General features: G+C 39.3%; 1 protein-coding gene across 1 annotated transcript in view; it reads left to right on the plus strand.

Moving 5' to 3' along the window:
- LOC126271878 (glucosidase 2 subunit beta) overlaps window positions 1–26,680 on the plus strand; it is a 188,638-nt gene that overhangs the window by 111,511 nt on the left and 50,447 nt on the right. Inside the window, exons 7-8 of the mRNA XM_049974230.1 lie at window positions 24,668–24,811; window positions 24,887–24,974. Coding sequence (XP_049830187.1) covers window positions 24,668–24,811; window positions 24,887–24,974 — 232 coding nt within the window. The remainder of the gene's footprint in view (window positions 1–24,667; window positions 24,812–24,886; window positions 24,975–26,680) is intronic.

The following is a 26,680-nucleotide window of genomic DNA, read 5'->3' on the forward strand; positions in this document are numbered from 1 at the left end:
TCTGATGGCATAGAAATAGGTCTAAAATAGTCTGTATTATCCATTTCTTCCTTTTTGTAAAGCAGCTTTAATACTGAGTACTTTAATCATTCAGGAAACTGGCGATTCCTAAAGGAAAAATTACAAATGTGGCTAAATACAGGGCTAACATGTGCAGCACAGTACTTTAATATTCTGCTATGAATTACATCATATCCATGAGTCCTTAGCCTTCAGTGATTTAATTATTGACTCAATCTCCCCTTGTCTATGCCACAGAGGAGCATTTCGGACACCAATCTTGGAAAGGAATTTGCCAAGAGATTTATACAATTACTTGTAGAAACTAAATTTTTATTTAATTCACCAGCAATGGTCAAAAAATTATTTTTAAATGCTGTACATATATCTGATTTATCAGTAACAGAAATATTTTTACTATGAACTGACTTTATATCGTTGACCTTGTGCTGCTGACCAGAAACTTCCTTCACAACTGACCATATGGTTTCAATTTTATCCTGTGAATTAGCTATTTTATTTGCATTTTACATACTTTTTTGCCTTCCTAATAACATTTTTAAGCACCTTACAGTACTGTTTGTAATGGGCTACTGTAGTTTGTGACTGCTTCTAACATTTTGATATAATTCCCACTTTGTTCTACATGATATCCTTAAGCCACTAGTTAGCCACCCAGGCTGTCTTTTAGTGTTAGTACCCTGTTTAGAATGTTCTAATGGGGAAAGCAACTCTCAAAGAGCATGAGATGTGTGTTAAGGAAAGCATTATATTTGTCATCTATGTTATCGGCACTATAAGTACCTTGCCACACTCTATTGCTGTTGGATTAACTTTCCTACGAAGTTTGTAATTATATGTGACATTTGTACAAAAGTCGTTTAGTGTTAAAATTTGTGCATCATGATCTGAAGGGCCATTTACCCTTTTTGTAACAGAATGGCCATTTAGTAATGAAGAATGAATAAAAATATTGCCTATGGTTATGCTATTGTTACCGTGCACCCTAGTTGGAAAAAACATAATCTGCTTCAGATCATATGGATTTAAAACATCTACCAATATCCTTCTTCTTGCACCATCATATAAAAAAAGTAATATTGAAGTCACCACATATAACTAATTTCTGGTACTTCCTATAAAGTGAATCAAGAACACTCTCTAGCTTGAACAGAAATGCAACACCATTTAAATATAAGAAAATAGTCCTTACTTTGTGAATATGCCTCATAAGATGATATGTGAGTAGTACCAGAGACATTGTAGCTATTATTTTAGCATTAAATGTACATTTCCTCACAACAGTAATGCTCAGTGAACCTGCATAATGATTTCTTGAATGCTTTACTTTCACCATATGAAGACTGTTTGAGCATTTCAAATTCCACATTTAATGCTTTTTTTTGGCCTTCAAATTCTTCCTACAAAGAGGAGGGTGGGGGTGGCAGTGTACATCTACCCCAGCTCACATGTTGAGGGAATCATTATCTACAAACTTCATCCCTCTGCACTTCCTTCAGCTGTGCTCGTCCTACATCTTCTTTTATTGATATGTTCAGTTCACTGTTATCTTTATTACACCAGAACATTCTGGGACTCGGAAATAAAGTTGATGAACTACTCATTTGTATCGATGAAATGAATTCATCTAACCAAATTGACATAATCTGCCTCTCTGAACATAAAGTGATCACTGGTATAGATTTGTTAGACATTTCAGGATTTAAGCTAGCTTCCTACTTTGACATTAATAAATTCTGTTTAGAGCAGCATCTAGAAGCATGTGCACCAGAAGTTCTGTTCCATAACAGATCCTATACAATAGTAACTATTTACCGAGCACCTGCAGGAAATTATAATCTATTCATAAATCATCTATAAGCTCTTTTGGGTTATTTAACAGGAAGAAACAAAGAAATTTTGATTGCTGGTGACTTAAATATAAATTTTCTAATGCAATCTTCCAGTAAACATTTACTGCAGTTAGTAATGTTGTCTTTCAGTCTAACTGTCACTGTAAACTTTCCAACTAGGATCACTAAATCCTCAAGGACAGCCATTGATAACGTTTTTATAGACATATCATAAAACCTGTACTAAATGGACTATCAGATCATGACATGTAGCTCCTTGTTTTAGATGTAAATTCTAAGCAGATTAACAAGACTGCTAAATCTGAGTACAGGAGAGCAGTCAATCAACCAAAAATTGTTTTAGAAAACTGCTCAAGGATGTTTATAGTGCTCATGACATGAATGAAATGTATAACACATTCATGAAAAATGTTAGTACCATGTTTGATAACTGTTTTCCTCTAAAAGTTACTCAAAGTAAACAGAAGTCTCTAATAAAACCATGGATTACACAAGGAATAAAGACTTCCTGTAAGACAAAAAGGAAAATGTATCTGTCAACCAAGAATAGCTCCAATGCTGATGATTTAGCTAAATACAAGGAATACTGTAAAATGTTAAAAAAAGTAATTCAGACATCTAAACAAATGCTCAAAGAGAAGAAGATAGCAATGTCAGGGAACAAAATAAAAACAGTATGGGATATAGTGAAAGTGGAGACTGGTACATCTACATCTACATTCATACTCCGCAAGCTACCCAACGGTAGAACCAGAAAGGAACAGGAGCAAATAGCATAAAGGGCATAGTGTGGCAAAACTGTTTAACAAGTACTTTATATCCATTACTGATAGAATGGGATAGTCAGGATCAGTAAATAATGCCCTTCAATATCTGAAACTAGCCTTTAGAAATAGCTTCAGGTACGTGAATGTCACTCATTTCACCAAAAGAAATGTTGTTGTTGTTGTCTTCAGTCCTGAGACTGGTTTGATGCAGCTCTCCATGCTACTCTATCCTGTGCAAGCTGCTTCATCTCCCAGTACCTACTGCAACCTACATCCTTCTGAATCTGCTTAGTGTACTCATCTCTCGGTCTCCCTCTACGATTTTTACCCTCCACGCTGCCCTCCAATGCTAAATTTGTGATCCCTTGATGCCTCAAAACATGTCCTACCAACCGATCCCTTCTTTTAGTCAAGTTGTGCCACAAACTTCTCTTCTCCCCAATCCTATTCAATACCTCCTCATTAGTTACTTGATCTATCCACCTTATCTTCAGTATTCTTCTGTAGCACCACATTTCGAAAGCTTCTATTCTCTTCTTGTCCAAACTAGTTATCGTCCATGTTTCACTTCCATACATGGCTACACTCCAAACAAATACTTTCAGAAACGACTTCCTGATACATAAATCTATATTCGATGTTAACAAATTTCTCTTCTTCAGAAACGCTTTCCTTGCCATTGCCAGTCTACATTTTATATCCTCTCTACTTCGACCATCATCAGTTATTTTACTTCCTAAATAGCAAAACTCCTTTACTACTTTAAGTGTCTCATTTTCTAATCTAATTCCCTCAGCATCACCCGATTTAATTTGACTACATTCCATTATCCTCGTTTTGCTTTTGTTAATGTTCATCTTATATCCTCCTTTCAAGACACTGTCCATTCCGTTCAACTGCTCTTCCAAGTCCTTTGCTGTCTCTGACAGAATTACAATGTCATCGGCGAACCTCAAAGTTTTTACTTCGTCTCCATGAATTTTAATACCTACTCCAAATTTTTCTTTTGTTTCCTTTACTGCTTGCTCAATATACAGATTGAACAACATCGGGGAGAGGCTACAACCCTGTCTCACTCCTTTCCCAACCACTGCTTCCCTTTCATGCCCCTCGACTCTTATTACTGCCATCTGGTTTCTGTACAAATTATAAATAGCCTTTCGCTCCCTGTATTTTACCCCTGCCACCTTTAGAATTTGAAAAAGAGTATTCCAGTCAACATTGTCAAAAGCTTTCTCTAAGTCTACAAATGCTAGAAACGTAGGTTTGCCTTTTCTTAATCTTTCTTCTAAGATAAGTCGTAACGTCAGTATTGCCTCACGTGTTCCAACATTTCGACGGAATCCAAACTGATCCTCCCCGAGGTCTGCATCTACCAGTTTTTCCATTCGTCTGTAAAGAATTCGTGTTAGTATTTTGCAGCCGTGGCTTATTAAACTGATAGTTCGGTAATTTTCACATCTGTCAGCACCTGCTTTCTTTGGGATTGGAATTATTATATTCTTCTTGAAGTCTGAGGGTATTTCGCCTGTCTCATACATCTTGCTCACCAGCTTGTAGAGTTTTGTCATGACTGGCTCTCCCAAGGCCGTCAGTAGTTCTAATGGAATGTTGTCTACTCCGGGGGCCTTGTTTCGACTCAGGTCTTTCAGTGCTCTGTCAAACTCTTCACGCAGTATCGTATCTCCCATTTCGTCTTCATCTACATCCTCTTCTATTTCCATAATATTGTCCTCAAGTACATCGCCCTTGTATAAACCTTCTATATTCTCCTTCCACCTTTCTGCCTTCCCTTCTTTGCTTAGAACTGGGCTGCCATCTGAGCTCTTGATATTCATACACGTGGTTCTCTTCTCTCCAAAGGTCTCTTTAATTTTCCTGTAGGCAGTATCTATCTTACCCCTAGTGAGATAAGCTTCTACATCCTTACATTTGTCCTCTAACCATCCCTGTTTAGCCATTTTGCACTTCCTGTCGATCTCATTTTTGAGACGTTTGTATTCCTTTTTGCCTGCTTCATTTACTGCATTTTTATATTTTCTCCTTTCATCAATTAAATTCAATATTTCTTCTGTTACCCAAGGATTTCTAGCAGCTCTCGTCTTTGTACCTACTTTATCCTCTGCTGCCTTCACTACTACATCCCTCAGAGCTACCCATTCTTCTTCTACTGTATTTCTTTCCCCTATTCCTGTCAATTGTTCCCTTATGCTCTCTCTGAAACTCTGTACAACCTCTGGTTCTTTCAGTTTATCCAGGTCCCATCTCCTTAATTTCCCACATTTTTGCAGTTTCTTCAGTTTTAATCTACAGGTCATAACCAATAGATTGTGGTCAGAGTCCACATCTGCCCCTGGAAATGTCTTACAACTTAAAACCTGGTTCCTAAATCTCTGTCTTACCATTATATAATCTATCTGATACCTTTTAGTATCTCCAGGGTTCTTCCACGTATACAACCTTCTTTCATGATTCTTAAACCAAGTGTTAGCTATGATTAAGTTATGCTCTGTGCAAAATTCTACTAGGCGGCTTCCTCTTTCATTTCTTAGCCCCAATCCATATTCACCTACTATGTTTCCTTCTCTCCCTTTTCCTACACTCGAATTCCAGTCACCCATTACTATTAAATTTTCGTCTCCCTTCACTATCTGAATAATTTCTTTTATTTCATCGTACATTTCTTCAATTTCTTCGTCATCTGCAGAGCTAGTTGGCATATAAACTTGTACTACTGTAGTAGGTGTGAGCTTCGTATCTATCTTGGCCACAATAATGCGTTCACTATGCTGTTTGTAGTAGCTTACCCGCATTCCTATTTTCCTATTCATTATTAAACCTACTCCTGCATTACCCCTATTTGATTTTGTGTTTATAACCCTGTAGTCACCTGACCAGAAGTCTTGTTCCTCCTGCCACCGAACTTCACTAATTCCCACTATATCTAACTTTAACCTATCCATTTCCCTTTTTAAATTTTCTAACCTACCTGCCCGATTGAGGGATCTGACATTCCACGCTCCGATCCGTAGAACGCCAGTTATCTTTCTCCTGATAACGACATCCTCCTGAGTAGTCCCCGCCCGGAGATCCGAATGGGGGACTATTTTACCTCCGGAATATTTTACCCAAGAGGATGCCATCATCATTTAATCATACAGTAAAGCTGCATGTCCTCGGGAAAAATTACGGCTGTAGTTTCCCCTTGCTTTCAGCCGTTCGCAGTACCAGCACAGCAAGGCCGTTTTGGTTAATGTTGCAAGGCCAGATCAGTCAATCATCCAGACTGTTGCCCCTGCAACTACTGAAAAGGCTGCTGCCCCTCTTCAGGAACCACACGTTTGTCTGGCCTCTCAACAGATACCCCTCCGTTGTGGTTGCACCTACGGTACGGCCATCTGTATCGCTGAGGCACGCAAGCCTCCCCACCAACGGCAAGGTCCATGGTTCATGGGGGGAGGTCAAAAGAAATAACGTCTCTAATAAAATCTTCAAAAACAAAGCATTCTAGTGGTTACGATGAAATATCGGCAAAGTTAATCAAGGCATGTTCTTGTGAGTTTAGTACAATTCTAAGTTACTTGTGTAACCAGTCAATTTATAACTGGAACATTTCCTGATTGGCTAAAATATGTGGATGTTAAGCCTCTATTCAAGAAAGGGAATAGAGAGATACCATCAAACTATAGACTGATTTCACTTTTGCCAGCATTATCAAAAATTTTAGAAAAAGTAATGTACAGGCAGCTTCTCAACCATCTGAAGACAAATAACATATTATCAAGAACACAGTTTGGATTTCTGAAGGGTTCTGATATCAAGAAGGCTATTTACACCTACAATGAAAATGTACTTAATTCATTAAATAACAAATTACAAGCAGGGCGTATTTTATGTGATTTGTCGAAGGCATTTGATTGTGTGAACCACAACATCCTTTTAAATAAATTAGAATTCTATGGTGTCAGGGGCAGTGCTGCAAAATGGTTCAAGTCATACCTCGCTAACAGGAAACAAAGGGTGTCAGTGCAAGAGACTAGTGAATTAAGTCATCAGTCATCATCAGAACAGGAAGAAATTAAATGTAGTGTCCCACAAGGATCCATCTTAGGGCCATTGCTTTTTCTGGTGTACAGTAAAGATCTCTCATCAGTTACACTGCCAGAAGCAGAGTTCGTTTTGTTTGTAGGTGTCACAAGTATTGCAATAAATAGTATGTTGAATGTAGTTCTAGAAAGATCTGCTAATGATATTTTCATGGGTATTAATAAATGGTTTAAAGCCAACTCACTGGCATTAAACTTTGAAAAGACTCACTATATTCAATTCAGAACCTGTAAGAGGTTTCCACCCAGCATATGCATAAAGTATGAAGAAGAGCAGATAGAAGAGGTGGACAGTCTTAAATTCCAGGAATTACAACTTGATAATAGATTCAGTTGGGAGGAGCACACCACAGAACTGCAGAAACGCTTTAACAAATCTGTATTTGCAATTTGAGTGTTAGCAGATATAGGCGACATAAAAATGAAAAAGCTTGCATACTTTGCCTAATTTCATTCCAAAATGTCATATGGTATAATATATAAAGTCAAACAAAAGTTTTCAGAGTCCAAAAGCGTGTAATACGTATTATTCATGGAGTAAATTCACGGACGTCCTGTAGAAACCTCTTCAAAGAACTGGGTATACTAACTACTGCCTCTCAGTATATTTACTCCTTAATTAAATTTGTCCTAAATTATATATCTCTTTTTTTCCAACAAGCAGCTCAGTTCATACATACAATACCAGGAACAAAAATGATCTGCACGAGGACTTAAAAGCACTTACTTTAGTTCAAAAAGGGGTCCACTACTCAGGAACACTCATCTTCAATAATTTGCCAGCAAACATAAAAAATTTAGTTACAAATAAAGATCAGATTAAAAGGAGCCTGAAAGACTTACTAGTGGCAAACTCCTCTTACTCCATTGATGAATTTTTTAAGAGAGAGAAATGATGTATATACTCATACTATTAGTATTTTTATTTCGGCTTAATGAAAAAAATTATGTATGTACTCATACTATTAGTATTGTTACTTCAGCTTAAAAAACCATGTTCCACATCGATGATGATTTCCTCAGCACGGATCTGTGGAATGAAAAACTAATCTAATCTAATCACTGTTCTTTGTAAGTAATTTCTTGTGACATTGTCACAGCTGTTGATCGAACTGTATCTTTGAGTTGGAAAACTATTCCTAGCTTGTTGATTATGTGGATAAAGGGACTAATAATCATTCCATTCAGTCGCTTGAAAACCTTCCATATATTTCATTCTTCCCGTAGTAATTTATGCAGTGTGTGCACTATAACTTTTCACATGAAACTTCCTGGTACATTGAAAGTATGTTAAAGTATGTGTTGAGCTGTGAATCAAGCCAATGACCTTTGTTGTGAAGGCAGATTTGAACTACACTTGTCTAGCCAATTAGTAGAGGACTTGCCTGTGAGAGGCAAATGTCTCCGATCTGCCAGACAGAAAATTTCAAATCAGTCCACACTCTGCTGCAGGAGTGAAAATTCATTGTGGAACTTTTCGCGTCTTGTGCAGGCTGTAGTGAGCAGAGTGATTGGTAGAAGTTGGTATGGGGTTAGTATAAATCTTTGGTAGCAAACAATTACTGCCTGTGATAGTGTTGATAATAACATTTGTTGTAATTTTTAGTAATAAGATTTCAGTTTTGATTATATGAAACATTCCAGTAATTGTAACCTCTGAGTGTAACTTCTGCATTTGTAAAAGTGCAGAACACAGATAACATAAATATGTTTCTCTTTTATATCTGCATCTATACCTAAATTGACATCAGTTCTTTCGAAACTAGTGTGAAGTGCGTGATGGGGTATTCTCTGTTGTGCCACTGATCTTATTTCTTCCAACTCCAGTTGTGTATGGATCCTGGGAAGAATGACTGCTGAAATGCTTATGCGCATTTCATAATTAGTGTAATATTATCTTCACAGTTCATATTTCAATAATAGTGGATTCATGGATTCCTTACTTAGTACTGGTTCTTGAAATTTCATAAGTAGGCTGTTATGGGTTAATTGGCATCTATTTTCAAGTGTTTACCAGGCCATGCTTTTCAGCATTTCCTTACGTGTGTTGTTTGCTTTGCAAGAGTAGTTTGTTTGTGAGGCAGAGGTTATGTACATCCATCCCCAACATACACTATGTGATCAAAAGTATCCAGATATCTGGCTGAAAATGACTTATAAGTTCGTGGTGCCCTCTATCGGTATTGCTGGAATTCAATAAGGTGTTTCCCCACCCTTTGCCTTGATGACAGCTCCCTCTCTTGCAGGCATACGCTCAATCAAGTGCTGTAAGGTTTCTTGGGGAATGGCAGCCCATTCTTCATGGAATGGATTCAGGTCAGTACTCTGTACAGGCCAATCCATTACAGGGATGTTATTGTCATGTAACCACTCTGCCTCATGCCGTGCCTTATGAACAAGTGCTCGATCATGTTGAAAGATACATCTGCCATCCCCGAATTGCTCTTCAAGAGACGGAAGCAAGAAGGTGCTTAAAACATCAGTGTAGGCATGTGCTGTGATAGTGCCAAGCAAACCAACAAGCGGTGCAAGCCCCCCTCCATGACAAACATGATCACACCATAACACTACACCTCTGAATTTTATTGTTGGCACTAAACACGCTGACAGATGACATTCTTCGGGCACTCGCAAATACCCACACCCTGCTATCGGATCGCCACATTGTGCACCATAATTCCTCACTCACACAACGTTTTTCCACTGTTTAATTGTCCAATGTTTACACTCCTTACACCAAGTGAGGTGTCGTTTGGCATTTACTGGCGTTATTTGTGGTTTATGAGCAGCTGCTTCACCATGAAATCCAAGTTGTTTCACCTCCCGCCTAACTGTCGTAAAACTTGCAGTGGAGCCTGATGCAGTTTGGAATTCGTGTGTGATGGTATGGATAGATGTCTGCCTATTACACATTATGACCCTCTTTAACTGTCTGTGATCTCTGTCAGTCAACAGACTAGGTCAGCCTGTACGCTTTTGTGCTGTACATGTCCCTTCACATTACCATTTCACTGTCACATTGGAAACAGTGGTCCTAGGAATGTTTAAGAGTGTGGAAATCTCGCGTACAGACATATGACACAAGTGGCACCCAATCACCTGACCATGTTCGAAGTCCGTGAGTTCCGCGGAGCACCCCATTCTGCTCTCTCACGATGTCTAATGACTACTGAGGTTGCTGATATAGAGTACCTGGTAGTAGGGGGCAGCACAATGCACCTAATATGAAAAAACATATGTTTTTGATGTGTCCGGATACTTTTGATCACATGGTGTAGCTCTGCAAGAAGTGATGTGCTGTTGGGTGTACATAACAATGAGATGTTTGAGTAGTGTGTCCAAAAAAATATAAATTTGTTTTCACATAAAAGCACAATAATCCTGGTATTTCTGTTTGTACACTTATGGTCATAATGATATATTTCCAGTCCTGCTAATTCAGATATTGCAATACCTCTTGATCTGCGAAGTACTTGCTAGTTCACTCCATGAGACCCAGTGTCTATCCATGGACTTAATGGCCATGTTACATTACTTTATACTACAACTTGGTGCTGAGTTGCATAACATATTACATACAATCTTAAGAATATTGAAAAAGTCATAGGAAAAGTGACCCAGAACCTGGTCTGAGGTGGTTTTATTGAATTGGATTGTGGGGAAGAAGATTGTTGGCTGATCTGAATGTAAAATGTCTTCAAGGAATCATGTTTTTGGTACCACAATTTACTAGGTGTCAGCAGATATTTGTCTATTCTAAGATGTAAATTTTCTCTGATGTTTTTTCTGATATTTGCAATTTCATATTTGCACTTCGTAGTTGGAGCAACACCTAGTGTTGACAGAAAGCGTCTGTTTGTTTCCCATAACAAACAAAATTATATATAAAGTGGGATTTTATGTGGCTTCAAAATTTGATAGATTGTTCCCACGAGTCTAGTATGATATTTGTTTCATTGATATGTATTAAAAGGGACAATAAAACATGAAGAATAAAATTTTTCCTCGAGCAGCAACACTGTGCAGTCCCATGCTGACTGCTGCCACCAGGCAGCTCAGCACTGATCAGTCAATGCTGGAATACTTCTAATACTTCATGTTTTAATGTCCCTGTTAATACATATCACTAAAACGAATATTGCAGTAGACTAATTTGGGCCCACTCTATCGAATGGTATGTAAAATTCAACTTAAAAAATAATTTTGTTTGTAACTAGAAACAAACCGGTGTTTTCCATTGACGCTGGGCTTCGCATGAAAGTAGTGATGAGCTTTGTTTGTTTGGGCTGATTTCAGACATGCGTATCTTCTGAAATGCCAGAGAAATTGAGCCTGACAGCTCTTAAGAGAGACACCAGGTGTGATTGAGGCTTTAAATTACCTGGCAACAAAGGGTAGGACTTCTGATGCATGCAGATCTGACTTTGAATATTTTTTTAATTGGGCAAGGTGCAGCTTTTCAACGATGAAACTTCTACCACAACTCATAATGCAAACTGTATGTTGTTATTGGGAGGTAACTACAGCAATAACACAGGCAGTGCAGCTGTTAGAAAATGTAGCAGGAACATCTCCCATGCCACCAATGGTTGTGCCTTTCAACCATTTAATGAATAATATGAAGAGTGGGATACTTACTGCTGATGATTGCTGTTGTATTTATTGGCTTGTCAGATTTCCAGCATGGAAGAATGAAAGGCCATATTCTTGTCAGAAAATCCTGAGCTGTATAAGCTAATATAAAAAAACTAGAGCCATTAATGAATTCTGCAGAACATGAGTTGCCAAGAATGTTTTATATATTGCAACAATACTTTTCAGTGAAGAAACGTATAATTGCAGCTTCTGCCAAACTACTGGGGTGAAATAGGAACTGTTGTTCATGTGGACAGGACTATGCAGACAGTCTAATCAGGGATGTTGAAGTGTAGCTTTTGCCCAACTCTGAAGTGAGGAATTGCATCTTGAGAAAATCAGATCTCCCTCAAATTGAATTTATATAAATTACACAAGCCCACAAAAATGGTACATGCAACCCAGAGTTTATTTCTGATGGAAGAAGACATTGTAGCAATCAACTAACTGTCATGGGTTTAATGAGACATCACACAACTTCCAGTGGGACCCTCATGTACTCCATGGCCCATGTGACCTCATAAACAACTGCACAGTGGTGAAGGGCTGCATCAGCTGCAGTGCTATTGCCCAGTTGTAAACATTGTTTCATCCATCATGCAAGCAGCACATGCCCCTGTTAGCACAAAACATGCTGTAGTTGCAGAAACAAGCACAATTTTGGAAGGGATATGTTGTAACAGTTCTAATATGGATATGTCCCAACCTGTGGAGGTAAACCAACTGAGTGAGCAATCTACAGAAATGTCAACATCTCAAAATACAGTGCAGAAAATGTACTTACATGTGTTCAGCAACAAACTTGCTAAAGCAATCTGCTCACTTAAGTTTAGTGTTGCCACCATTGTAGGCAGCTGACAAAGATCTTGGGGCTTATGGACATCATTGTGTGGCTTTGCTGAGAAAGCTTCCAGGTTTACTTAATTGTAATTGTGTCACTTTTTCAGTAAATTTTCTGTAGGCCGTGTTGGGACAGTCTCTTTCCTCAGTTTTTGGACTTACAGTTCATGAATCAGTGCATGCCAAGCAATCTAAATGGTCTTGCGCCACCTTAAATTCTCCATGTGATGAATATGCCAAAATGTTCTCACCTGGACTAGGGAAGGCATCCGATTACAAAGCTCACATCACTGTTAATGCTACAGTGCCCTGCATTTTTTCACAACTCGTCCAGTGCCCATCGCTTATAAGGGCACCCTGAAAACAGAGTTGGATAGGCTGACTTCTGAAGACACGCTGACACCTATTCCCCTTAGTCAGTGGACCACTCCCCTGGAAACAGTATGCAAACACATCTGCTTTTTTAGACTGTCGCTATTTCAATGCACCAATCGAAGTGGAAACTTATTCTCTACTTATTCTGAATGAACTCTTTGAAAAAATGAAGTCGTAGCACTTTGTTGAGTAGAATTGATACTGTGAAAGTATATTCTCAAATCCGATTGGACTGAGCATCAAAAACTTATCTAGTACTAAACATGGTGTACAGCATTCACCATTATAAATGGTTATTTTTCAGAATCTCTTCAGCCTTTTCATATTTCATTGTTTTATAGATTAACCACAAGAAGGCATTCCAAAATATCATGCACAAGTGTTCTTTTATGCAGTCTTTCTAGACATTTGTAAAGTTTACTCTCAGCAAATGGATTATGGTACACCGATCGACAAAATGCAGCTCCCATGAATGTTGAAGACTTAAAATTATTTCTGGGTAAACTCAATTGTTATGGCTAGTTCATTGCAAAAATAGCTGAACTCTCATCCCCATCGCATCAGCTAGAGCATCAAAGTTCATGTTTTGAATGGTCACTTTGCTGTCAGCAAGCTTTCCAGTCTTTAAAAGTTGGCCTTGAACAGGCACCATGTTTGGCGACACACACCCCTGGTTTGCTTTCTGGTAGTAGTAACGGACATCCCTCCGTGACTGCAAGTACATTCATTCCTTCAGAGAAATTTTCGATAATTTTTTTGCTTTCTTGCAGCTCTAGTTCTGAAGTTACACACTGAAACTTGGCCTTCAACTCTGAAAGGTTGAGATACACACGGACAGGCAGTCTTGCGAAGTACTTCTGAACATGTTTTCTGAAAATAGTTTTGAGCAGCTAGTTTGTCAGCCAGCACCCAATGGAAATATTGTAGACCTTGTAGGTACAAACAGGCATGACCTTATCGATGGCATCAGTATAGAGACAGTGATTAGTGATCATGATGTCATCACAGCGACAGTGGGTATTAAAGCTAACAAATCAGTCAAGAAGAATATGACAGTATTTTTGCTAGAAAGAGCTTATAAACATTTGCTTGTATCCCACTTAGTGAATGGGCATTATTTATTTCCAGTGTGATGGAAGTAGATGAATTATGAGAAAAGCTTAAATCTTTTTGTAAAAGTTGGTAGCCCTGCGCCTGCTACACGGACGTCTGAGTCACAGCTCTTGTACAAGATAAGTAATTTAAGTAGTAATAAACTGTTTTTTAACACTTTAAACTAATTTATTACGTTAATTATAGTGCTCTGCAAGCGTACCATTAAAGGTTTTTGTCTTACTCGCGTATTTTCACAGTAATCACGTAAAGTTCGTTTTGTTTACATATCGCGGCCAGGCCGAACTTTTGAGTTTTCAGATTAAACTTCATACCGCAATCTTAAGTGCATTTACTGATAGTTTAGTGTGCTAAATACGTTTGCTGCCCCTTTATATCTGTAGAGTATCGTCATCTCTTAAGTAATTTCCAGTAAAAAACTTCTGAACCACTGTTTACATAGTCGCGAGTAGGCCTAATTTTTCGTACACGTATTTTCATTGTTTTCCGGTAACTTAATTGTCTTTCTGTCACTAAAATAGATTTGTACCATGAGTGTAAAGTGCCTGACGTGCCGTAGGATCGTTAGCTCCGGGGTCTGGTGTGATGGATGTAGTAACTTTTTTCATTGGGGCGACTGTAGTGGCGTGGGAATTGGGAAAATGAGCGAGACTCATCAGTGGTTCTGTAGGCTATGCAGTAGAGATAGGAAGATTGTGGAACAGGAGGGGAAAATTGCTGCCCTTCAGGCTGAGTTAGATGAGGCTAGGCGAGAACTGGGCAGGTTAAGGGGGGAGAAGGGTAAACAGGGGTGGGAAGTGGCAACAGGCATGAGGAACAGGCCAAGAAATTCTTCTGACAGCTTTGTTATTAATGTACAAAATAGGTTTGACCTGTTGCCTCAGTCAGAAACTGATGAGCCTCTCACAGAAGTAGATGTAGACAGGGCTCAACAAGCTTTCAGCAGCAAATTGATTAAGAATGTAGGGAAGTCTGCAAAGAGAAAGAAAGTCTTGTTGCTAGGTAGTTCGCATGCTAGGGGTGTGGGCCAACTTCTGCAGGATGAATTAGGGTTGGATTACCAGGTCACAAGTTTTTTCAAACCTAGTGCTGAACTTGGGCAGGTTACAGAGGATTTAGGTTCACTATGTAAAGGTTTTACTAAGGAAGACACCGTGGTTATTGTGGGTGGGCCGGGCAACAGTATTGACAGAGATCCGGGGTACAGCATAAAGTGTGACCTGGCAAAGATTGCATCGGCATCGAATCATACCAGTGTTGGGTTTGTGTCGGTTCTGGAGCGCCACGACCGACCTCATTTGACCTCTTCTGTCAGGAGAGTTAATTTGGAGTTGGAACGGCTACTTGGATCTGGTGCAGGGTCACACATTGGTGTGGTTCCTGTTGATTCACTCTGTAGGTGGGACTATACTAGACATGGCCTACACCTCAACAGGAAAGGGAAGGGTAAACTGGCTGGGCTGATAGCAGGAAATTTAAAGGGGGGAGGAACTACATCTCATGGTGGAAACTCTTTTTTAGTGTAAGATCAGTGTCCAGTGGGAAACTCAGCCAGGCAAGTACTAAAGATGTTAAAAAAGTTCAAGATACTCACAAAAGTAAAGTGAAAAATAATGTTAGTATATTTCATCAAAATATTGGGGGATTGAAGAATAAAAGTACTAAAGATGTTAAAAAAGTTCAAGATACTCACAAAAGTAAAGTGAAAAATAATGTTAGTATATTTCATCAAAATATTGGGGGATTGAAGAATAAAATTGATGAGCTTCTGCTTTGTTTAGAAGATATAGAAACCAAGAACGTAATAGATATACTATGCCTGTCTGAGCATCACATTGTCACTGATATGCAAAAGGTTAGCATCAATGGGTACAAATTAGCTGCACATGTAAGTAGAGATAATATGATGAGAGGAGGAGTTGCCATATATGTCAAAAGCTTCCACAGTGCAAAAAATTTAGAAACTAAAAAATTTTGTGTAGAGCAACATATGGAAGCATGTGCCACTGAACTTAAACTAAATGATGGCACTTTCATAATTGTAACAGTGTATAGGTCCCCCTCAGGGAATTTCCAGCTGTTTCTAGAAAACTTGGAAGCTTTGTTGTGCTATCTGTCAGACAGGGGGAAGCAAATTATCATTTGTGGGGATTTCAATGTTGATTCCCTGAAAGAGTGTAATAGGAAGAATGACCTTTTAGTATTACTCAGTTCTTTCAATTTGAGCTCCGTCATTGATTTTCCTACTCGGATAACAAAGAACAGCAGTACATTGATAGATAACTTTTTTATAGACCAAGATAAGTTTAAGGACATAAATGCTTATCCTGTTGAGAATGGTCTTTCAGATCATAGTGCACAGCTTGTTACAGTACATGACATAGCTCCATGCAGTATAATAAATCAGACTTTCAAAGCAGTGCGTTCAATTAACAATATAAATATTGCAAACTTTAGGGAAAGCCTACAGCAGCTAGACTGGGATGAAGTGTATAAGGAACCCGATGCAAACTTGAAATATAACTTATTTCACAATACATTTTTAAGGGTATTTGAAAATTGTTTTCCCAAGAAAATAGTTAAACATAATTCCAAGAAAACATATAAAAAACCTTGGCTAACTAAAGGAATAAGAATATCTTGCAACCGTAAAAGAGAACTGTATCTAACAGCAAGAGGGAGTACTGACCCCGAAATTGTTCAATATTATAAAAACTATTGTGCGGTACTAAGAAAAGTTATTAAAAAGTCCAGAAGCATGTGTATCATGTCTGAGATCAGTAACTCTGATAATAAAATTAAAGCAATTTGGAATATTATTGAAAGGGAAACAGGGCAACCAAGAGCACAGGGAGACTTTAGTGCAATAAAACTGAATGACAAGTGCACTAACAAACAATCAGAAATTGAAAATATTTTAAATAATCATTTTTTAAATGTTGTGGAGAAAATAGGATCTAGATCTTCACTAGAAGAGGCAAGGCTTCTAATAGAAGAGGCCATACCTGCGCAGTTTGAAACAACTGTAATTCCACCAACCTCTCCCTCTGAAATCAGTAAAATAATAAACTCACTGAAAAGTAAAAGCTCTTACGGAATTGATGGCATTTCCAGCACAGTACTTAAAGCTTGTTCCCCACAGATAAGTAGGATTCTCAGCCACGTATGTAATAGCTCTTTGGAGCAGGGTGTTTTCCCTGATAGACTGAAATATGCCATTGTAAAACCATTGCATAAAAAGGGGGATATGTCGGATGTCAACAACTACCGCCCAATCTCTCTTCTGACAGCTCTATCAAAAATTTTTGAGAAAGTAATGTATTCAAGAGTAGCCTCCCATATTTGTAAAAATAAAGTACTAACAAAATGTCAGTTTGGTTTTCAGAAAGGCTTTTCAACAGAAAATGCTATATATGCTTTCACTGATCAAATATTAAATGCTCTGAATAACCGGACATCACCCATTGGTATTTTTTGTGATCTCTCAAAGGCCTTTGATTGTGTAAATCATGGAATTCTTTTAGATAAGCTAAATCATTATGGTTTGAGTGGGGCAGTGCACAAATGGTTTAACTCATACTTAACTGGAAGAATGCAGAAAGTTGAAATAAGTGGTTCGTGTAATGTTAAAACCACAGCTGATTCCTCAAACTGGGGTGCTATCAAGCACGGGGTCCCACAGGGTTTGGTCTTAGGTCCTTTACTGTTCTTGATATACATTAATGACTTACCATTCCACATTGATGAATATGCAAAGTTAGTTCTTTTTGCTGATGATACAAGTATAGTAATAACATCCAAAAACCAAGAACTAAGTGATGTAATTGTAAATGATGTTTTTCACAAAATTATTAAGTGGTTCTCAGCAAACGGACTCTTTTTAAATTTGGATAAAACACAGTATATACAGTTCCGTACAGTAAATGGCACAACTCCAGTAATAAATATAGAATTTGAACAGAAGTCTGTAGCTAAGGTAGAATTTTCAAAATTTTTAGGTGTGTCCATTGATGAGAGGTTAAACTGGAAGCAACACATTGATGGTCTGCTGAAACGTCTGAGTTCAGCTACGTATGCTATTAGGGTTATTGCAAATTTTGGTGATAAGAATCTCAGTAAATTAGCTTACTATGCCTACTTTCATTCACTACTTTCGTATGGCATCATATTCTGGGGTAATTCATCGTTGAGTAGAAAAGTATTCATTGCACAAAAACGTGTAATCAGAATAATTGCTGGAGCCCACCCACGGTCATCCTGCAGACATCTATTTAAGGATCTAGGGATCCTCACAGTAACCTCACAGTATATATATTCCCTTATGAAATTTGTTGATAATAATCCAACCCAATTCAAAAGTAATAGCAGTGTGCATACCTATAACACCAGGAGAAAGGATGATCTTCACTATGCAGGGTTAAATCTGACTTTGGCACAGAAAGGGGTAAATTATGCTGCCACAAAAGTCTTTGGGCACCTACCAAACAGCATCAAAAGCCTGACAGATAGCCAACTAACATTTAAAAATAAATTAAAAGAATTTCTAGATGACAACTGCTTCTACTCATTGGCTGAATTTTTAGATATAAACTAAGTAAAAAAAAACTTAATCATTAGTGTCATGCAATATTTTGTGTAATGTAATTTCTTGTACAGACATCTTTTATTAATCTGACACATTCCACATCATTACGAAGTGTCGTATTCATGATCTATGGAACAAGTATTAATCTAATCTAAACTAATCTAATCTGGACATTTGTGTGCTGAATATATGGGTTAAAGACTGAAAATACCTACCGTGGTTTAATAATGAAATTAGGAAAATGCTGAGGAAGGGAAGATGGTTGCACTGACTGTTCAAAAGAGAATGGGCAATTGATAACAAGTAAAATTTAGTGATTCTTTATTGAGTTTTATAAATCACAATTTTTAAAATGCTAAGTATTTCAAAGTATATTAATTATACATGAATATTGTCATTAATGCCATTCCATATAAATGACTGATATTTAAAAACTGCAATCGGACTACTGTCTAGCCATGAGGAAAGAAAAGTTGCAATTGTAGGCTATGACATTTCCCCTTCCCATGCTTATCATTAATTATTAGAAGCTTCTTATGACGTCATCTTGCTTCCACATACCTGGAATTCTCAGGGAAGCATTTTTTAAGTTTGAGTAGCCACGCTGCTCTGTAAAAAGATTGAAGAATGAAGCATGAAACTACCACCATTATACCTTAGCAAAGCACATAGCCGAGAACCCAAGAAAATTCTGGTCCTATTCAAAATTGCTAAGTGGATCGAAGGCTTCTGTCTTGTCAATCATTGACAAATGTGGTGTGACATAAGGAGATAGCAAAAGGAAAGCTGAAGTTTTAAATTTCACGTTTAAGAAATAATTCATGCAGGAGAATCAAGCAAACATGCACAGACTCCCTTATGGAACACTGTAATAGGCATCACTGGTGTAAAAAAGCAACTGAAAGAGTTGAAAACAAAGAAGTTGCCAGGGCCAGATGGAATCCCAATTTGCTTTTACAAAGGGTATGCTACAGCATTGGCCCCGTAGCTTGCATTTATTGTGAGTCTCTCGTCCATGTAAAAAGTCCCAAGTAACTGTAAAAAAGTGCAAGTGACTCGTGTATAAGAAGGATGAAAAACTGACCCACAAAATTACAAACCAATGTCCTTAACAGAATTCTTGAACACATTCTCCATTCGAATATAATAAAATTTCTTGGACAGAGAGGATTACGTCCACAAGTCAGCACGGTTTTAAGAAGGATCACTCACGTGGACAGCTTGCCCTTTTTTCACAATATTTGGCGAACTATGAATGAAGGGCAGCAGGCAGACTCTGCATTCCTTGATTTCTGAAAAGCACTGCAGACTGTTTATGAAGGTATGATGACACAGAATAGGATCCTAGATATTTTAGGTGCTCAAGGACTTTGTAAGTAATAGCACCCAGTATGTTGTCCTTGATGGCGAGTGTTCATCACGGATAAGGATGTCGTCAGAAGTGTCCCATGAAAGTGTGATAGGACCACTATTATTCTCTATATGCATAAACGATCTGAGTGACAGGGTGAGCTGCAATCTGTGGCTATTTGCTGATGATGCTGTGGTATACAGGAAGGTGTCATCATTGAGTGACTGTAGGAAGGTACAAGATGACTTAAACAAAATTTAATGTAGAACTAGCTCTAAATGTAGAAAAATGTAGTTAATGCAGATGAGTAGAAAAAATATTCCTGTACTATTCGAATACAGTATTAGTAGTTTTCTACTTGACACAGTCAGGCTGATTAAATATCTTTGTGTAACATTACAAAATGGTATGAAATGCAACAAGCACGTAAGGATTGTAGTGAGGAGGCAAATGCAAGACTGTGGTTCATTGGGAGAGTTTTAGGAAAGTGCAGTTCGTTTGTAAAGAAGACCACATATAGCACATTAATGTGACATTCCTGAGTACTGCTAAAGTGTTTGGGATCCCTAGTGGGTCCCGGGTTAAAGAAAAACATTGATGCAGTTCTGAGGTGGGCTGCTAGATTTGTTACTGATAGGTTCGATCAACATGCAAGTATTGTGGAGATGCTTCTGAACTCAAATGGGAATCCCTCAAGGGAATTCAACATTCTTTTTGACGAACACTATTGAGGAAATTTAGAGACCAGTATTTGAAGCTGTCTACGGAACAATCCTACTGCCGTGAATGTACGTTTCTTGTAAGGACAAGGAACATAAGAGAAATTGGGGCTCATATGGAGGCATATAGACAGTCGTTTATCCCTTGGTCTATTTTCAGGTGGAACAGGAAGGCATATGACTAGTGGTGGTAACAGTACCCTCTGCTACACTGTCTATGGTGGCATGCGACTTATGTAGTTGTAGATATCGAATATGCCCACAGACGGAAATAAGATGGTAACAGTTCACATTATCTGAATGACCAATTCACGTCTTTGTTGCAGTAAATCACCCTGCCATGGAACATCTCCCGTAACGAGACCATTGTTGCAGTCATTGTGTGACAAGTTGTGCAATCTCGTTGAAACCTCTCGAGCATTCACACACAGCCCACAGCCGAATAGGCATTCTCAAATTTACAAATAAGTCTCATCACAATCTACAACCTTTATTTTGTAAATGAAATTTGTTAACTTTTGGTTCACTTTTTATGCTCTAAATATCATTAGTGGTGCAAAACTGTCTGGTAGCTTTTGGTTGGACTTAAAATTTTTCAGTCATGTACTACTGTGAGTGTGTCCTTGTATTTCATAAAAACTCACAATTTGGTTTCCTTTGTCCACATGTTGATACACTCTTATACAGTGAAATCCAAGTTTTGACTTCTGTTTGTACGAATAGCAACATTATTATATATTCTGTTGTTACCAACATTAGTATTAAAACTGATTGTTGCTAGTGTTTATTTAGTCAGTTATTGAAGGTTTCTTTTCTGCACTTTTTTTCCATTGTATTAATCTTCTTATGAAATTAGGATGCTGTTGTCAGTGTTCCTTATGATAATTTTTATGTATGTAATGATGTGATTTTCCTGTATTAGATGTCCTGTTCTGCATACATTGAAAGATTTCTCTCATATCTCATACTCCCTTAGTGCGGTTTATGTTTGCTTCAGCTTTGCAGCAGTCTTGTCTTAGGTAGTGACTTTTGCAGCTGTGACATTGCAATATATTCCAGCTTTTAAAATTTGTTACAGTTTTTGTTTGGTGGAGGGATGTGTGTTATTATGGTGCACATGTCCTATAAGTGATGTGAAACCAACGAATTTTCTGTTATTCAAGGACTCTGAGACTTATATATATGATACTGCACTGAACTGTTGCACAAGTGTGTTATTCCAAACATCTATGACTTAAGGTCAATTATTTTTTAATTGAAGTTATCTTCTGTTCAGCTAGAACAGCTGAAAGCAAGATAATATAATTTTAAAAATTCATGGAAGCTGTGGAACCTGCACCAAAAAAGGCGAAGACCATTCCTTCAGCTGGAAAGGTCATGGTGACTGTCTTTTGGGATTCACAAGGGATAATCCTCATTTATTATCTGGAAAAGGGTAAAACTATTACAGGTGCATATTATTCATCGTTATTGGACCATTTGAAAACCAAACTGCAAGGAAAACGCCGGCAATTGGACCGCAAAAAAGTCTTATAAACTGTGCTAATTGAAGGTACGGAGTCACTGTAATGTTTATCAAACTTCTCTTTAGTCTTCTGAGGCATTTTGCCTTTCATAAAGTAATGTTTAATCACGACACGAAATTCTTTTTCGTCCATTTTTTGACAATCACTCGACTTCCTTGATTCACACAAATGCCAAACACAAAGAAGTAGACCAATATGGCTGAAACTTGGTGTGCGTTCTTTCCAAATATGCTACTAACTAAACATGACCTCGCTACGCGATGGTGGTGCCATCTCTCAGACTTTGCACAGACTTTTCAAATGCCCCTTGTACAACCCCCCCCGCCCCCCCCCCCCCCACACACACACACACTCATAAACGAAATTGAGTGGGAGGTGGGGGGGGGGGGACAGGTTACACCGGGGAGGTTACAGCAGCAGAGGATGTCTTGTAAGGATAGCTCCCATCTGTGCAGCTCAGATAGTGGGGAGGAGCTGTATGGCGTGGGTTGTGAAGCAACCAGTGAAATCTCGTATGTTGTGCTCTGCTGCATTTTGTGCCATTGGGTGGTCCACCTTGTTTTTGGCAGCAGTTTGATAGTGTACATTCATTCTGGGGAGGGAGAGCACGGGACGGCTCCATCCACACCTCAGTCCACATCAAACCCACCATCACCAACAGTACCTGCACTTTGACAGCTGCCAGCCCTCCACATAAAAAAAATGCCTCCAATACAGCATGGCCAGTCATGGCATATACATCTGCAGTGATGAAAACCCCCTTGCCCATTATGCTGACAGCCTCACAAAGGCCTTGGCAACAGGCAGTGCCCCACAGACTTAATGCACACCTGATCATCACATCCATCCTAAGAACCATCCACAAAGAAGCACCCCCTTGTCACCCAGTAGCTTCTGGGACTGGAACGACTGAACCACATCCATCATCAGAGCTTTGATAATATATGTGAATGCCCTGAAATGAGGGACATCCTACCTGCGATACTTCCATCCCGTCCCAAAGTGGTGTTCTGCTGCCCTTCCAACCTCCACGACATCCTAGTCCATCCCTTTACCAGTCCCACCACCGATCCCCTGCCACAGGGGTCACACCAATATAAAGACAAAAATGCAAGACCTGCCCTACTGATCCACCCAGCACTTCCTACTTCAGTCCCATCATAGGCTCATCCTACCCCATCAGAGGTCGGGCCACCTGTGAAAGCAGCAACGTTACAAATCAGCTCCACTGCAACCAGTGCACAGCATTTCACATAGGTATGACAACCAACCAGCTGTCAACCAGAATGAATGTCCACTCTCAAACTTTTGCTGAAAACGATGTGGACCACCCAGTGGCACAACCTGCAGCAGACCACAACATACGAGATTTCAATAGCTGCTTCACAACCCATGCCATCTGGATCCTCCCTATCACAACCAGCTTTTCTGAGTGCACAAAATGGTTCAAATGGCTCTGAGCACCATGGGACTTAACAGCTATGGTCATCAGTCCCCTAGAACTTAGAACTACTTAAACCTAACTAACCTAAGGACAGCACACAACACCCAGTCATCACGAGGCAGAGAAAATCCCTGACCGCTCCGGGAATTGAACCCGGGCGAGGGAAGCGAGAACGCTACTGCACAACCACGAGCTGCGGACTCTGAGTGCACAGATGGAAACTGTCCTTACAGCACATCGTTTGCTCCCATAACCTATCTGCTCCCTGGCCTAAACCTAAGGGAACTCTTTTGACCCCCAGCCCCCACCCAATTGTGTGTGTGTGTGTGTGTGTGTGTGTGTGTGTGTGTGTGTGTGTGTGTGTGTGTGTGTGTGTGTGTGTGTGTGTGTGTGTGTGTGTACACCTAATCCCTTTCCCATTACACCTTCCCAGTATGTATCAGCTAGTTATGTACTGCAAAACACCCCAGCCTGTGAAATCCCGTGCTCAGCCATCTGCCACCTGGCCCCTCTACCTGGTCCCCTAGCTAGCCCACGAATGGCTCTCCCCTCTCCCATGAGAACTCAGATGCTTCCCCACAACCTCCTCCCTGCATCCTGCCTCTCTCCATCCCTCACCCCATCCCACCCCACCCCACCCCACCCCGCAACCCCACCTCACCTGAGTACACTCACTGTGGGCCAGGAAAGAACTGGCAGTCAAATGAGCACTACATAGGGAGACAGGCATGTGCATATGGCTGATTAAGTGTCTATGTGTTTGTGTGAATGTTTCTCCTACAGCTTGAGCAGCTTGAGAAAGGAATTTCATTCCGAAAACTACCAAAGCAAAGCAATGTTGTATAACTTTTGTTTGTGTCTTTGTCAACAACACAGTGCTTTTGCCTCTAACTACATCTACACCTTCTACATTTCCAGCCACAGCACTCTCTAGCCTCATTTAACTTGTCTCTAAACTTGAATATATTATGTGCCTCATATTACACAATTTAATTTCTGAGTCGGAGTAAAATTCATGAATTATATGTTCAAATGCTTCATTGGATGGTATAAATCAACAAGTCAATTATTGATTGCAATGTCATCTACATGCCACCTACAAAAATTTGCCTACCTTCACAGTGGTGTTGCTCTTCATGTGTGGTGTTCCACTTTCATTCCCCACATGTCCAGTGACCGTCAGGCTGCATTTTGCTTGGCTACTAAATTGGTAGGACAAAAGTACAGGCTTGTGGCAGACACTTACATTAACCAAAATGTGCTATTGTTGCTTTTTAACTTGTGACATTTGTGTGTGCTTTTTGTTCTTTTAATGAAGTGTGCAACTTCCAGGGTTCTGCTGAAGAATTACCATTAGATGCAAATGAAGAGGATGAAACTCATAATACAGATGATGAGGAAGATGATGATGGTGACGATGAGGCCAATAAGAATCCTGAACATGAATTATATGAACATGATGGAGATGCTATTGATGTATGTATATACATGCAGTTGAATATTGGTGATTGGTTTGATGTGTGAAAGATCTTAATTTTTCTTTGTGTGCAGGAGGATAGTGCAGCTTTAGATGAAGAGCATGAAGGAAAATCTGAAGATAGCCCAAAATATGATGAAGACACTCAAAGATTAGTGGATGGTAAGCATTTGACAACTTATTTTTAAAATGTCAGTGAAATATCAAATAAAAGGTCCAATTGAAAACATTTTGAATGCTCTCACGCCCTCGCAGTCAGGAAAAGATATGGTACCTTTACTTTGCAAATTGTCACAATACCCTACTAGTACGCAAAAATTTTAGTAAGGTTATGTGAGTAACTGTTGATGGTGTTAGGACAGCAACCAGCCACAAATTTACTTTCAGTTCCTGTATTCAAAGGGTACCGTTACCATGTTTCGAATTGTTCTGATTCATCCTCAGACAGTTTATACACTTTCTTTATGACATGTGGTGTTTTTTTATGACATGGTGTTTCCTAACACCATCAACATTTGTCTTCAGACAACAGCCACAGTCTCCATCATGTCGTCATATGACAAAATTGAATATGTGAGTAAATATTGCTAGAATAGTGAACAAATATGACAAATGTCTCAGGCCTCAAATATTAATGAATTTGCATAAAGAACAATGTGAGTGCCAACTGCATTTGTACAAGTGTATGTTGAAAAGTAATGTCTCCGAATTTATCATGTGAAAAATCATAGAGCTTTTTAAAATAGAACAAATATCATTAACATTCATTTTCAACAATTATAAAAAGGATAGATTGCTACTCGCTGTAAAGGTGAGATATTGAGTTGCAGAGAGGCACAATCAAAAGACTATCACACAATGAGCTTTCAGCCAAAGCCTTCTTCAGAAAAGGAAGGAAAACACCCACCCACATTCACACAAGCAGGTACATCTCATGCACACGTCTGCTATCCCCAGCTACTCTGGCTGGACTGCAACTTTTATGTTGAATGAATGCAGCAATCATGTGTGGAACAGTGAAAAGAGGAGAGATAGGATGTAGGTGGGGTTGTGACAGCGCTGTCTGGTGGAGCATGGAGGGAATAGAAGGCAGCAGGACAAGCCTGCCAGGTAGGAGGCTGTGAGGAAGAGAGCAGAGAATGGAAAGAGGTTAGTAGGTATGTAGACAGAGAGCGGTGCACAGTGAGTGCGAGGGGACGTGAACCAGGAGGAGGTGATAGAACAGAGGGGACAGAGACTGTTGGATGAAGGGCGAGGGAACAGTAGGTTATCATAGGTTGAGTCCAGGATACTCTCAGGAGCAGATAATGTGTTATGAGGATAACTCTGTGCAGTTCAGAAAAACATGTGGTGGAGGGTAGAATCCAGATGGTCCAGGTTGTGAAGCAGCCATTGAACCCAAGCAAGTTATTTTGAGCTGCATGTTGTGCCACAGGGTGGGTCCACTCTGCTCTCGGCCACTTTTTAGTGGTGGCCATTCATCTTGGTGGACAGCTGGTTGGTGGTCATACCAATACAAAAACCTGTGCTGATATTTCAGCAGAGCTGGTATATGACATGGCTGGTTGTACGCGTGTCACTGCCTCTGATGCAGGTAGGATAAGACTTTGACAGAACTGGAATAGGAAGTGCTTGGTGTGTAGATTGGGCAGGTCTTGCTCCTACGGTTCAATCCCGCGTCCGGCCATCCTGATTTAGGTTTTCCGTGATTTCCTTAAATCGCTTCAGGCAAATGCCGGGATGGTTCCTTAGAAAGGGCGCGGCCGCTTTCCTTCCCCATCCTTCCATAATCCGAGCTTGTGCTCCGTCTCTAATGACCTCGTTGTCGACAGGACGTTACACAGTAGTCTCCTCCTCCTCCTCCTCCT

This window comes from Schistocerca gregaria, chromosome 5 (assembly GCF_023897955.1).
Source record: "Schistocerca gregaria isolate iqSchGreg1 chromosome 5, iqSchGreg1.2, whole genome shotgun sequence".
In the NCBI taxonomy this organism is placed as follows: domain Eukaryota; kingdom Metazoa; phylum Arthropoda; class Insecta; order Orthoptera; family Acrididae; genus Schistocerca; species Schistocerca gregaria.